The sequence below is a fragment of the Notolabrus celidotus genome, chromosome 19 (genome assembly GCF_009762535.1).
Source record: "Notolabrus celidotus isolate fNotCel1 chromosome 19, fNotCel1.pri, whole genome shotgun sequence".
Taxonomy (NCBI): Eukaryota; Metazoa; Chordata; class Actinopteri; order Labriformes; family Labridae; genus Notolabrus; species Notolabrus celidotus.
Window position 1 is genome coordinate 19,035,875 of NC_048290.1, and position 15,984 is coordinate 19,051,858.

At 43.3% G+C, this 15,984-nt stretch overlaps 1 protein-coding gene across 1 annotated transcript in view; it reads right to left on the reverse strand.

The window, feature by feature from the left end:
- Nucleotides 1–15,984, reverse strand: part of LOC117830756 (protein unc-13 homolog B-like) — a 79,885-nt gene that overhangs the window by 46,020 nt on the left and 17,881 nt on the right. Inside the window, exons 3-6 of the mRNA XM_034709024.1 lie at nucleotides 15,429–15,528; nucleotides 11,148–11,265; nucleotides 1,648–1,771; nucleotides 384–449 (exon numbers count right to left, since the gene is read on the reverse strand). Coding sequence (XP_034564915.1) covers nucleotides 384–449; nucleotides 1,648–1,771; nucleotides 11,148–11,265; nucleotides 15,429–15,528 — 408 coding nt within the window. The remainder of the gene's footprint in view (nucleotides 1–383; nucleotides 450–1,647; nucleotides 1,772–11,147; nucleotides 11,266–15,428; nucleotides 15,529–15,984) is intronic.

Genomic DNA, 15,984 nt, shown 5'->3' on the forward strand with positions numbered 1-15,984 from the left:
TAAGCCTCAGAAACCAGGAAATGAAAATAGTGAGCAGACAAGTGGCCACAAACTGTTCAGGGACCAAACATAGATCCCATTCCCTTCTATTTCCGGAACAAGGATATAAAAGTACAAAGATGCAGAACATTAAAATACAGATCTGAGGTACTCTCAACCCTTCCACTGCTGAGGGGGATTTGCACCGCTCTGCTGACAGATGCACATTAAAGGCCACACACACAAAGGCCAGGGCTTCAAAGACAACCAACCCACAGCTTTAATAAATGGCTCTGGTGGCACAGATAGTCATGATGGCCTCCTGCAATCTTAAAAGGTTTCCTCTTAAAACAGAGAAATAGGATCTCTCCCACTCAGTTGACAGACACCCTGCTTTAACTCACATGCCTTGTGATCCCAAGGCTTGAGCCTTGTGAGCTGTGCTGGCGAAACAGATACGGCAGGTAACACTGAAGAGGGAAAATGGGAAAATTCAACTGTATCTTTGAGATTATACATTTGAATGAAATTGCTGCATCAGTCAAGTCATCCTGCTAGTTATCAATAGGACCTTTAACCTGAAATCCTCAATTTGTCATTTCAATCAAATATACTTGCTAATTTAAAGAATTGAAATGCTGTGGTGGTAGTGACCAACACTCCAGAGGGCATTAAAGCTATTCCCACCGTGCTAATTTTATATTAGTATTAGCAAGATGACAAATTAAGCTATCAAATATTTGTCCAACAGCTTGCAACAGTTGTTAGTGAAATACCTCTGATGGATCCAGTGCACACTGTCTTGCTAGACTTAAGCAGCAAACAGACAAAGTTAGCAAAAGCTGGATATTTTTTCTCAAGAGTTGTTGGAGAAAAGCAAGAATATTGGCCACAGAAGCATAACTTTCAGTATGCATTTACTGTAAACGCAATTTTCCTGTGAATGATTGCATTTCAGTCATTATACAGTAAGTAGCTGAACTCTCAGTCATACTCGGGTTCTTTAACCCAGTTGGCCACAATAAAAGAACCTGGCAAAGACAAAATTCCATTTACTGAGCCTAAGTGAATAAAAGAAGATCTGTCTGTCATTAGTCAATGCCAATTAAGCAGGGCAGAAACTCCTCATCTCCAGTTGAACCAGATACATCTGAGATTTATAGTCAAGGGACCTTTGTTGTAGCTGCAAGCTGTGAAATCAAAATGTTCTTTTTCACATTATGCAGGAGAGTAATACTATGTTATTTATGATCAAATGTTAATAAAGAAGAAGAAATCTGACCCCGTGCTCTTTTCATAGTACTTGCATTTTGCATTTGTATAGTATTATTGTAAAAGACTATGAGCCCCAGGGTGGATAGTTTGTCCTGGACGAGTGCCTGGTGACATTTCATCTGGATCCATGGTTGGCCTTTGAGTAAGTCACTGGATCAAGATTTGATTCAACCTCAGGTAACCAGAATCACAAATGTACCCTCTCTGTCTTGAAGGCACCCAGTGCAGCCTGAGCATAAATGTAAGCTGGCAGCATTGAGATGTTATACATAAGCATATAGAATTTTAGTGGTGTGGTTTGCTCATTGTTACTTTGCGATATTCTGAAGGCTAAGCATGCAGGTGAAATAAAAAGCAACAGGCAGGAAGTAGACGGCAGTTCTAAAATCTCACCAAAAGGCAGCTCAAAGCGAGTATCCAGCAGGACTCGATGAGGTGTTGGGTTCTTTGTGCCGTATATCTCATCTGCTTTCATCAGGACCTCAGCATCCAGAAGGATCCAGTTCCCTGAACCTTCCTGCAATAAGACAATATTTATTGATATTTATTTTTGTTAGAAATGTGTCATTCTTTGTGACTACTGTGGATATGGGACTCCACACCTCACTCTTACATACTCACAATTGGCACTATTTACTCAATCACATTCATTTACTTAATCATATTATATCATATTAATTTTACTCATATAGCCAAATATACTAATCATCACGAGTGTTTAGATACAAATATAGTGTGTACTGAAACCATGCAGCTTGGCACCACGGAGAACTGAGACCTGTACAGTATTGAGGCCTCTGTCACCCTGAACATCTGAGAGAGTGGAAAAGTACTGAGAACCAAAGAACGCCATGACTGCATGTCTGATAGCGGAAAACCATAACAACAAGAAGGACCTGAAGGTCGTAGTCACAACGACATATCAAAAGTAAGACGTAATGTAGCCAAAAACAGGAACCAGGGCCTTGGGAGAATTCCATGCATCAGCAGACATAGGTTCAGTATCCCAGGAATTAAGGGGGGCAGGTGGCAGACCACACGTAGCTGATGTGCATTGGTGAATGATGAGAGAACGTTATCCTTGAGGGTAGACAGGAATGTGTGTGCGCTAACTTTCACGTTTCAGGACAACTTCTCAGGCCTTGAGGAGTATGATGGGAGTCAGAACGAGGACGACGTGGACCACCTCGGGCCAATGAGGGGGAGGCAACGCCCTCAAATTATGCACAATTCAAATTCATCCTATGTGTTAATAAATACTGGGTCAGGGAAAAAGTAGTCAGTTCAGACTTCGCGAACTGAACAGCACTGTTGTTGATCAGGGACACGATAGTCGGACCCAGAGCTCTGTACACTTTGCAATTTCTACTGGTGTTTAGAATAAAGCTGATTTTTGAAACTTCAATACCTCCTCCTATTTTCTTCATCAAACGAACACGCGAGGACCAGGCATTCAGAGAGGTCCTCCAACAATTGGTGACCCCGACGTGATGGAGAAGGAGGAGTGAGAAGTGCAGACTGAAATTTACTACACAACGGGCACGTGAGACGAGTGACGGCAAAACCAGGGTAGCTACCACAAAAAAAGAGGTAAGCAGACACCTGTTATAACAAAGTCCTGCATTTTGGCTACTCTAAATTTACTTTTGCAGTCACTCAAACCCACTCGTCCTAGTTTAATTGAAAAAGAAAACCAGTATAAGCTGCAACATAGGCTAACTCCCTTAAGGAGGAGAGCAAAAGGGGGGCCTGCTGTTGAAGGCGCTACAGCTGGCTACGCCCGAAAGGTGGGAACCTGGGTTAGGTGAGAGTCCTAGCACGTTAAACCAACGGTTTAGAAGCCGTCCCGACTCTGTTGAAAAGAAAAAGTTAAAAATAAAAAAAGTAGAGCAGAGTAAAACAAAGGTGTGGATTAAAGAAGCACCAAGGCCGCCGGTTCCTTGATACCGGAAGTGGGAACCACCGAGAGGGAAAAATTGGTATCCGGGGTGTCCCAAAGGTTGAAATCCCTGGGGCAGGTGCCACTCCTGCACGAAACATGCTGTATTAGCGAGAAGTCAGCGCCGATTGATACAGCAAGTACGAGGCTAGTTTAATTACTGTGTAAGTGTGACCGGCCAATAGCATTGAGAATTGGTATATTCTTACCCTGCTAAAAGTACTAATTAAGGGGTTGTTGTAACGTGGGAGGCTTCGAAGGATCAAGCACATTTGAAGTGAGTCTCTTCACTGCTGATCCTGGTTTCTGTGGGTGAAAGGGTGGTTTGGATACAGGAACCGTGTTGTCTAAAAGGCATCTGTCGCTTGGGAATTGACCCCCAGAGTGAAACCGGACTGAACCAGTTCAGCCTAGAAGTTTGTTTCACTGAAGCGCAGGTGCTGGTCAATGAGCTATTCACACGAGACCTGTATGTGTTTGTAACCATAACAGTATAGAGTGTTGTAGTACATTTACAGTGTATGAACGTGAGTTGAATTATATAATATATATAGTTGTAGTACATTTACAGTGTATAAACGTGAGCTGAATTATAAAATATATAGTGCGGTAGTACATTTGCTGCGTGTAAACCGTACCCTAATTATAAACTATATAAGTAATAGAATATATATTTGTAGGGTGTGAGAGATGGAGGGAAAATTTGATAGGGAGTGTGAAGAATACGGGGGGTGTGGAGCAAGCTCAGTCGGAGAACAGTGGAAGTTAATTAGACTCCAATTGGCTAATGGGCTTCCCAAAAAGAGGCAGAGAGAAGCAGCTGAAGGGCTATGATGACACATGGCTATGGCTCCAGGAGCAGGGTCATGTCCCGGATGATGAGGAACCGGTTGAGCTTTTACCACACCTCGCCAAGGCTGAGAGAGTACTGGTAGGACAGCTCCAGAAAACCCAGGCCGAAGAGGATAAAGGGGGATGGAAGATTAGGAGAAAGTGGAAGGCAGAATTAGCGGCCCAAGAGGAGAGAAAAGCAGCAGTACACATGATGACACTGACTTGTGCGGCGGTAGTAAACAGTCACACCCCCACACAGACTCTGACACAGACGGAGACAAAAACAGGGGCGGTGGGAGGTGCTCCTCACGTGGGGCCGCAGCCCGCGCCGCGCTCGGCGGGGGCGGTGCCGGGTGCTCTCCCTGCAGGAGCACAGCCCCCACCGCTCTACCCCGACCTAACGTTACGACAGACTGAGCCAGATCATGGGAGGACTCCTGCCTCTCCCCCGCGTTACACAGAGAGCACACAGAGAATCATGCAGGCTCCTGCAATGAGAATAAAGGGGGGGATCATAGATTTAGAGCAGGACATAGAGGCAGGGGGACGCCTCCAAGAACTGCAGACTTTATGGAATCTGCAGCAGGAATGTATACGGGAAACTACACTGGCCATACAGGAGCGTCAAGCAGAGCTGTCAGAACAAATACAGCAGATAGAACAAGTGCAGGATGAGCTGAGGGATAGCGGTCCCACACAAAAGCCAAAAGTGGAGGACATTCCTCCCATACAGCCAGCATACCAGTCCACGCCACGCGTGCCTGGTTTACCTCAAGTCACAGGGGATGGTGTTGCCCCCGCGCCCTCCACTAGCAATCCATTCATAGATAGAGCTTTTAGGGAGACAGGAGTTCAAGCTGGTACATGCAGGAATCTGAGAGCACTTCCCCGTGACAGGGAGGAAGATCAGAATACAGAGAGCGAAGATCAGGACTATGAGTTAGACGGTTGCTACATCGACGATGACGAACAAACATACGATGCTGAGTTTGTGGGCCGATTGGTTATGTACAATCCAACTGACCCGCCGCGACAACCAAACAGGGGACTAAGTGAATGCACACCTTGCAATGCTCCTGCACAACATGACAATGAAACAGAGAGACGCCCGACCCCACCGTCACCGGTGGCGAGTCACACTCGGAAATCTAAACCCTGTTTAGCTCCAGGTCTCGCTCTCCCCATATTAACTGCGAACAATGGCAGCTCCGCCTATAAACCTTTTTCCTTCACGGACATGAATTGCATTTCTGAAAAAATGCCTACACCCACTGAAGGGGGACAGGGGTGGATGACTAAATTCTGTCAGCTGACAAACGGCTGGACAATAGCGATGGGGGACTGAAGAGCATTAATTGGCCGACAGCTTCCCCTGCATGAGCAACAAAAAATTGAAGCTCAAGCTCAAACAGCAATAGTGCCAGATGATGCATTATTCACGACCTATGCTACAGCCATAGGCACTGCCATGCGTATCATATATCCAGTGCCCGAGGGAGCATTACACTCTTTAACCTTAAACAGAAGAGATAAAGAGAGCATGCCTGAATTTTTCATTCGGTGTAAAGACACTTGGATCAGTGTAGCTGGAACTCATCCCAGCTCGGACAGGCTGCAGACAGCTATGTTCCGGAGAGCTATTTTAGAAGGAATGCCAAGGTCAGTGCAGGCACAAATGCAAGCTAACCCTGATTTACTAGGATGTGATGGAGACAAGTGGGAGAAGCATTTAGCTCACTATGTGCGGCAAGTGGAAGAAAAACAAAAAGTCCATGATGCTGAGGTGTCAAACAACACAGCACAATTGCTTAAGATGCAACTGGACAGCGAGAGGCGTAAATTATAGGATGATAAAAAGGCCAATAAACCAACCACTCATATGATGCAGCAACCAGTGGCTCCTGTGCCCACACAGGGTCAACATGCTCCTCAGCAGCTGGTTGCTCCTCCTGCACCTGCGCCGGCGTATCCGCCTATGCAGCCCATGTACAGACAGCCTCAGCGGCCGATGGGGTTCGCGAGGGGTGGTTACGGGCAAGGGGGACGCGGACGGGGTGCACCTGGGGGTCAGCCAATGCGTTGCTTTACCTGTGGCGTGATCGGACATATCTCCAGATTCTGCCCTATGACACCGTGGCACACACAGCAGGTGTATGCGCCTGGACAGAGACCCTCACAAGAACAACAGTATCAGCCGCCCATGCCCCAAGTGGTCAAAAGTGGAGCATCTATTTTGTGCAGCCCAGACGGTATGGTTGTGACTTTTCCAAATGGACAATCTTTCAACTGCTCTGTTAGCAGAATTTCCTCGCAGTCCCAGATGTTTCTGGGTCAGGACAATTCACCTGGTGCAGAGCCTCAGTGGGCTGACATCTATTGGGGGCTGGTGCAACCTGAGACAACGAAAGGGGGCGGAGTTTCGTCTTTGTACACTGCTTGGAAGCCCTGGCTCCACATGTTGCATCCCTATGCTCCTCCACCTGACCCGCTCCACGTGACTCTGTTTTATGACCGTGACGAGGACTTGGTGTATCGTGAGGCTTTTGAGGTAATGGAGGGCAGGGTAGAACCGGTACACTCAGCGTGCTTGTATGCGGGTGCAGAGGGAATAGTTGCAGCAGTAAATTTGAGTCCTGAATTGTCACAATATTATGAAATGGCTGAAGTCTCCTCGCCACACATCACTCTCGCTGTACATACTGAGCATCAGGCCAAAGAACTGGGTCCCATGACCAAAAGGCTGTTAAAAGCTTCGGACTGGGAACCCACTCAACTCCCACACGTGTCTTATTCTCCATCAGAAAAAGCATACAGAATCTCACAGACGACAGAGGACACCGTCCTTTTGGAACACCAACAAATTGAGAGATTTCATGGCAGAGAAAAAACTGATTATCCAGATGCTGCCGGTATGCTAAACGCCATTCCTACCTCTCTCTGGTCTTCGGGCCCGACAGATGTAGGTTTTTGTTCCACTGTCGCTCCCATAATGTTTGATCTAATTTCTACTCCTGATTCTAGACCAATCTGGCAGAGGCAGTATCCACACAAAGCTGTGGCAGAGGAAGGCATTGCAGACACCATTAATGGCTTATTAGCTGCTGGTGTCCTGATTGATAACCAGAGCAATTGGAATACGCCTATCCTGCCTGTCCAAAAACAAGATTCAGGAAAATATCGCATGGCACATGATTTGAGGGCAATTAATCGCATTGTAGCGACCCCTACACTGTCAGTACCCAATCCATATACAGCACTGTCTGCTGTCGCCCCTGAGCACAAAGGGTTCAGTTGTATAGATCTGGCTAATGCATTTTTCTGTCTTCCGCTCGATCCCTCGCTGCGTGACATTTTTTCCTTCACGTATGCGGGTCGTCAGCTGACATACACGAGGATGCCGCAGGGGTTTGTGTTGTCACCCGGCATTTTTAATCATGTACTCAGAAACTTGCTGACCGATCTTCCCCTACCACTGGGCTCGGTGTTGGTGCAGTATGTTGATGATTTGTTAATTGCGTCCCCCACAGCACAAGATTGCCTCGCTGCTACGGATGTAGTATTGCGCAGATTGCTAGAAGTCGGTTTCAAAGTTTCACAGAAAAAGCTACAATGCTGCAGACAAGTTGTGTCTTTCCTGGGCAGGGTAGTCTCTCACAAAGGAACAGGGGTGTCTCCTGCCCACAAGGATGCTATCTTGCATCATACTAAGCCACAAACCGTGAAGCAAATGCTTTCATTTCTGGGCCTTACAGGCTACAGTCGTCATTTTGTGCCGGAGTATGCGGAGCTTACAGCCCCTTTGCGTGCTATGGTTAATGAGCAAGGCATGCGTAATCTCGCTGCATCATTAATTTGGGACGTGGTCACTGAACAAAGTTTCATCACACTAAAGCAGGTTCTCTCGCACACAGCCACCTTGGCAGTTCCTGATTACACCTTACCCTTCTTTTTGGATGTTTCTGAAAAACCACACTCAGTCAATGCGGTGCTTTTTCAAAAAAAGGGGGGGGAGAGACAGGTGTTGTCATATGTGAGTGTAACATTAGACGCAACAGAGAACAGACATGATTGATCGGGTGAAAGGGTACAGATACCTCCTGGTGGCGGTGGATGCATACACCGGCTGGCCTGAGGCTGTACCAGCTAAAAAAGAGGATGCACAAACAGTAGTGAAGTTTTTGATTAACCACTACATTCCCACACATGGTTTCCCTAAAAAGATTTGATCTGATAATCGCACACATTTTAAAAATAAACATCTACAAGCAGTAGAAGCCCAGCTGGGTCTAAAACATGCCTTTGGAACTATGTAACACCCACAGTCTCAGGGAAAGGTAGAAAGAATGAATCAGACCCTAAAAGGTAAAATCAGCAAAGTGTGTGCACAAAACAAACTTAGCTGGGTGGATGCTCTCCCACTGGCTTTGATGTCAGTGAGGAGCTCAGTTAGTTTGCGGACAGGATTCACACCATATGAACTTAGATGTGGACAGCAGTTTCCTGGACCAGGAGCTGGTGTTGTTAGAGCACAGGAAACTCCTTTCTTGGCCTATAAGCCATATTATGATCAGCTCACAGCCCTTGTTTCAGCATTTTCCGCCCAGATCGCAGAGATCAGAGGGGGTGAGGAGAAGCCGCTTCCCCCGACCGACGCTGAGTGGGTGCTCCTGAAGGTCATCAAACGGAAGTGGACGGAATCTAGATGGACAGGGCCCTTTCAGGTGACGGAGAGGACAACTCACGCAGTTCGACTTAAGGGGAAAGGAAACACCTGGTTTCATTGGTCATTGTGTGCTGCAGCAGACCCTCCTGCGAGAACCCGAGCAGACATTCGCAGGGATCTGAAAGAACAAGCATAAACTGTTCCTGGGTGGTAGAAAAAGGAGACATTTTATTATTTAGCTTCGCTAACGCTAAGAGTGTAGAGTCATTAGGTGTGAAGGCATAAAACAACTTACGTTGAGAGAAGTTCTGCTCAGCTACATGGAAGGTAACGGACTCCACTAGATGGCGCTATTTTGGCTTAATATTCAGTAATTCTCACTATATTGATTGTTATGTCGTGTTGTTGTTGTTGTTGTATTCCCTCCCCTGAAATATCTTGCAGTGACGACAAGTCCGTGGAACCTCACCAAGTGACCACGAGAGATTCCAGAAAAGACACCTTAAAAAAGGTCTTTGCAGGGGTGGGACACCAAGAAGCTTGGTGGTTGGGTAAGTGGAAAGGAGTGCTCGTCTCGATGGGTGTTTCCCTGGCTGGTATGTTGTGTGTGGTGGTGTTGGTTGGATGCTGTTGTATTCCCTGTATTAGGTCTCTCTGGAACCACGCCATCGTGGCCGCATTTGAGAAGCAGGGACCCCACGCTCGCTACCAGATGGTTGCGCTACCAGAACTTGGGCATTGTCGCAGAGGTGCCTACACCCTGGCAGTGGCTCCGCATGGGGATTCCGTGTGAAGTCCTGGTTTGTTGGTCTCAGGGAGCTGAGACCAAGAGGGGGACTTGTGGATATGGGACTCCACACCTCACTCTTACATACTCACAATTGGCACTATTTACTCAATCACATTCATTTACTTAATCATATTATATCATATTAATTTTACTCATATAGCCAAATATACTAATCATCACGAGTGTTTAGATACAAATATAGTGTGTACTGAAACCATGCAGCTTGGCACCACGGAGAACTGAGACCTGTACAGTATTGAGGCCTCTGTCACCCTGAACATCTGAGAGAGTGGAAAAGTACTGAGAACCAAAGAACGCCATGACTGCATGTCTGATAGCGGAAAACCATAACAACAAGAAGGACCTGAAGGTCGTAGTCACAACGACATATCAAAAGTAAGACGTAATGTAGCCAAAAACAGGAACCAGGGCCTTGGGAGAATTCCATGCATCAGCAGACATAGGTTCAGTATCCCAGGAATTAAGGGGGGCAGGTGGCAGACCACACGTAGCTGATGTGCATTGGTGAATGATGAGAGAACGTTATCCTTGAGGGTAGACAGGAATGTGTGTGCGCTAACTTTCACGTTTCAGGACAACTTCTCAGGCCTTGAGGAGTATGATGGGAGTCAGAACGAGGACGACGTGGACCACCTCGGGCCAATGAGGGGGAGGCAACGCCCTCAAATTATGCACAATTCAAATTCATCCTATGTGTTAATAAATACTGGGTCAGGGAAAAAGTAGTCAGTTCAGACTTCGCGAACTGAACAGCACTGTTGTTGATCAGGGACACGATAGTCGGACCCAGAGCTCTGTACACTTTGCAATTTCTACTGGTGTTTAGAATAAAGCTGATTTTTGAAACTTCAATACCTCCTCCTATTTTCTTCATCAAACGAACACGCGAGGACCAGGCATTCAGAGAGGTCCTCCAACACTACCCTGTGCCGATATTATAATTTACTAAGGCAGTATATCACTGGTGTCAGTAATAATGTATCTGCAAACTTTTTCTTTGTGCTGTATTATTTTCAATTGTGAATGTGAACATAAGTGCAGAGGTGAAAGGAAAACAGCACATTTGATCTTGGAGTCTGGTGATGCTCCGTATTTTCTCGATCAGTTAATTGTATGAAATCCACTACAGTCTGGAGTCTGTGTTGGCAGAGAAAAACAGTGACAGCTGTCTCGTTTAAATGATCCCTCCACAGATTGAACGTGTATTAGGGAGAGTTACGTTTGGGATGCCCTCGCATTAGACTAACTCTGTGGGGCAAAAAAACACTCATTTCTTCTTCTTTGGCAGTTTTGGCAGCGCCTCTTCCACTGCACTGGACTGGGCATGATACAGAACAGCCATTACTGTGGTGTAAAATGTCAAATTTAACAAATTCATTGAGTGCTGTACTCAGAAGATAGAGTTCTTCATGACAACAAAGAGAGTTGGAGGCAGTACAGAAAGTAGGAAGAGTTTAATAAGCAGGGGAAACCTGTTTTATAGAGAAATAGAAAAAGGGATGCACCACAACAAGTATTTGCACTTCCATGAATGTTCCCAAATATATTTTGAGTCGCAGATTATATTTTGGAAGCATATTCGACCAAAATTGTTGTAATTTCGAACCCTGAGACTATATTATACAAGTGTATATGCTTATTCAAACCTCCTCTGATTGGTGGACGCTCTTAAGTGGAATCCAGGATGTCCCCACCATGGTGTCCCAGATGAGGCCTTTGTTCCACACCTCAACAATGAGCCCGAGGTCCAGCCGGTTGATCTCACTGAGGAAAAACAGAAGAATTGAGAAATGAAGGTATTGATCTGATATAAAACAATCATCTGTGTGGTGTGAGGCTCTGTTATAAGAAAAAAAAAGCAGGAAAACTTTCCCTCGTCCCACTCAACTCACCCGCAGTGAATCATAACATTCTTATGTAACTGCTGCCAGGCTCTACCACTGACTAATGACAACAATGGACTCTTCCTCCTTTTGTTGTGTATTTGCTGTTATAATCCATTCAAGCCTCTTGTTGTCATTCAGCATGCTATTTAGAGAGCTCAAAAACAGCTTGATGACAGCAGTAGAACGGCATAGCAAATCCGAAAGCAGCCGCATGACACGGGCTGAGGGCATTTGCATATTCTCGCCTGTTGCAGGTATAACTATCAGCAGGCTAAACAAAGGGAAGATGAGAGAAAACATAATCAAAGGGAACGGCTAATTGAGAGAAGCGCAGAGGAGGGGGCCGAGTATCCAGGATGCCAGGTGCAGAGATGTATATACCTCCAGATTATCTGGTCATCAAAATTGTCAGTGAATACATGAATCCAGCAAGCCGTAAAGATCCAACTGAGCTATCAGAGACGTTTAATGTTGGAAATCCTTTTTATATTCTGTTATCCAGGTATGTGGATTGTTATTTAACAGATTTGTCTTTTTTAATTGAAAAAAGGGCAACCAATCTAATCTGTTCTTTGACTGGAACTTTAAGTTGCGTACCCGTGCGTACACTTTCTCCAACAAGATTTGTTGCATTTCACCCAGATCACTGAACACTTCCACATAGTCATCATGCATGTTCCCATTGCTCTAGGTGTTCTGTGGGCTTTTTTAAAAGTAAGTTTTTGTTCTGTTATTTTTTGTTAACTAAACCTTTAATTTTTGTCTGCACTTTTGAATCCTCTTATTTTTTCTGCCTACCGTCCCGTGACACTTAAAGCAACAGCTGAATAAAAGAGTGAAAGAGAACCTACTAAAAACAATTTAAACAAGTAAAAAAACCTTGAGTGCAATGAAAGTCAACATTTTGTTATTTTTTTAATCAACTCTGTAATGTCATAAAAATATCAACCAACGTATTATCTTTTAGTTATTTATGTGTCCTTTGTTGGGACAGATTCAGGGATTTAAGTAACAGTTAGTGAAAGACATATGTGATACTAGTCAAGCTTAATTTCACTCTCCTATTTTAATGCAGGCAACCAACAGTCTATTCCAATGTAACAACAACAAGATAGATCAACCTAAGGAACAGATCAACATGGAATTATGGAAATAATTTTCAAAAGGCTAAATAACCAAATTAGGTGTACAGAGGCACCTACTGTAAATCACACAGGACATGCTCTGTTATCAGGCAAAGTTTTGCAAATCCGGTTTCTGACCTTTTGCATAAAATAACGTCTGATTATTCGATATGAAGTTGCAACTTACAGCCTGTTTGATTAGCTTAGCACAAAGATTGAAAATAATGGGACAGTTGTCCATTCTGAAAAATCTAAAATCCCCTTTCAGCAGCACTATATCTTAAAATGTAATCCATTCTATTTTGTACTGTTTGTTGTCATAATTTGTATATCAATATTTACCTGAGATACATGAGAGTGGTTATTAATTTTTCATAAATGTCTTGCCAAGAAAGCAATCATGTGTGCCTAAAATTAATTACACTGAAAATCTATTAAACATCAATATTAAAAAAAAAATAGCTGCAACTAATCTGCTGAAGTATAACTCGTGAATACTTTCATAAGAGCTGAGTCATTCTCTCAAATGTTGCTTATTAAAGAAGGTGGTGCTGGAAGTGTAGATGAATGATAATGTTGAATGTTAAATCTGACCAGGCCGATGCATCATTAATGGACAGGGGAAGGATGAGGGTCTGGAAAAACAAACAGTGTTGCAATGAGGGCGTTCACAAAAGACAAACAATGACACACATGGAACGACGCGCTTGCTCTCTCATCACCATAGATACCTTTCACAGGAAAAGTAAAATGAGGAAATTAAACCGATGAATTATAAGAAGGAAATGAACTGCAGCTGTTTATCCTGGAAATAGTTGCTCAGCCTGTTAGAAAAATATTATTGGTTTTATAACCAGGTTGTTAGTTTACAAAACAAAACTAATGACAAAAAAACCCAGAACAAATCAATATAATGTGTCTTAGATACATGGTGACCCACATGTGCTGCTTTATCAGCAGTAATGCACAATGACATTATTTCTGGGAGCCTTTGGAACTCTACTGGAAGGATGAACACCATTTTTCATTAAAAAAAAGGAAAGTAAAGAAATGAACAAAAAATAATACTAACTTAATGTGCTATGAAAGCGGCGGAGTAGTCTGTTTAATACATAAGTTTAAAGTCTCCCAGTATGACAAGGGCTTCCCAAACTAATCAGCCCATGACCCCCAAAATATAGTTGCCAAAAACTTGCAATTCCCACTGTCCCTTGAAATGATTCAATGTTGCTTCATACTTAATTTAGCTGCAGAAAAGTATCCTGCCTACATGCACATGTTATAAATGAACCTGCTGCTACTGATGCTTTTGCTAATTAACTGTAAACTAACCCTAATCGTAATCTTAGTTAGGAGTCATCTGGCAACAAAGAAAACTAGAAAAGTAATGAAACATTATTTATTTGCAAGTTTTTATTTCAAATGTAACTACTATTTCTGTCTACATTTTCACTATAATTAGTAAACTATGCAAATTTAGATTACTTAAAAAAATGATGATGATGATGATGATGATGATGATGATGATGATGATGACTAAATTTGAAGTAGTGTAGTTAAAGATGCATATAATTATGTAAATCTGTATGAATACATATACTATGTTTGGTGATATCTATATTCACACTTAGCAATCTGTTATTATGATTATTATTATTGTTTCTTTTTATTTTTATTATTAATTATTGTGTTTTTTGCTGTTTATACTTTATGTTCGAATCAGAATAGGCATAAACAATTAATAATCTGGAAGATACCTTGTGACTCCCCTATTACTGTCTCCCAGAGGGTCCCGACCCTCACTTTGGGAACCACAGACTTCAATCATTGTCATATTCATCAAACTAATTAGTCACTCCTGATAAGTGAGACTTCTGATAGAAGTGGAGGGGAGCGTACCGGCTGCGTACCTTTAAGAGAAGTCTTTGACGCCACAGTTATAGGCTGCCTTCCTATGTGGCTAACAGCTCTGTCAGCAGCCTGACAGAGCATCAAGGGATGCTTCCTGGTGCACTTGATTCAATAACTGATTGTGAGCACTTGATACTGTCTCAGCATAAATATGTCACTTTGGTATGACTTTCAGGACAAGATTACAACATTTAAAGACACCCTGCTGACCTCTGCTTGGTCAATGTTGCAGGTACATTGTCTAAACCAGGGGTCAGCGACCTTTAATACTCAAAGAGCCATTTGGACTGGTTTCCACAATATAGAAAACACCGGGAGCCGCAAATCCTTTTTGACATCTAAATAGAAGATAACAGTATATTGTTTTTCTACATTTATGCTATGTATAAAAAACTATACTGTGTTGCTTATGAAATCAATGAAGTGCTACAGGGAAAATGAAATTTTATTTCTGTATTCAAAGAAAACATTTTGAACATTTTAAACTCACACTGGGAAGGTTTATGTCATAAAAAGCCAAACTTAAATTATCACATCTGCAAAACAAAAATGCTGTGTGCCTTCATCCTTCATATACCAGATCATGTAGCAGAGAGTTGACCTAAATTTAATTTTTTATTTTTAAAATCACACTATTTCACTGAACAATATAAAAACATATTTGAAAAGTTTAAGTGCCGATGTGTGAGACCCGCCAGCGGGAATTTCGAAGATTGTGATGCAAATTTTGAGCGACAAAAAATTAAACAAATAAAGCCGCTTTTTATTTTAATGTTACAAGTTCACAATAATCTTCAAATTTATGATTACAATTAAAAAAGCTAATGAAAAAAAACAGAATACACTTCATGTGTTACATGTATTACTCATCATTTATTTTCCAAAGCCACAGGGAGCCACAACATAAGGTTGAAAGAGCCGCAGGTTGCTGACCCCTGGTCTAAACCTATACATCTTGCAGTGTAGGTTCAGGACTAGTTAACAGTGTTTGTGTGTAATAACTTACAACATGAAATCCTGTTCCCAGCAGGGCTGGTCCCCCCGCACAGTGATAGTTGTACTCTTAACATTCTGCACCTTCAGCGTCACATAGGTGTTGAACTTGTCTGGAAAAGAGAAACAAATAAGAGTTTTAATTAAAGTGAGTTTGTGGAATCCAAAGGGGGAGCATGAGGGACAGAAACATTTGCAGTATCACCACATTTATTTACATATGTGTACTAAATTACACGATTTTATATGAGACATTGCTGGGTAAAAGACACATTTGTGCATATTGTGAAATGAGACGCAATCCTCAAGACAAACAGATCACTGATTCAGAGTGTTTCAGGTGACACCAACCAGACCTGCTCTACTTCAGCTTTGTGAGGGTGAAAAGGACATCACTTAACTCTGGTGAGAGTAAAGGCAGATAAGTCTCCTCCCCCTCCAATGTCAAGCCAAGCCAGGCCAGCAAACTGACCCCGTTAATCTCCACACAGGACCAACCCCTACAGGGCAGATACAACTACAGGATCCAACTTCCTGCTTGCCTCTGCTGTACTGTGAATAACAGCTTC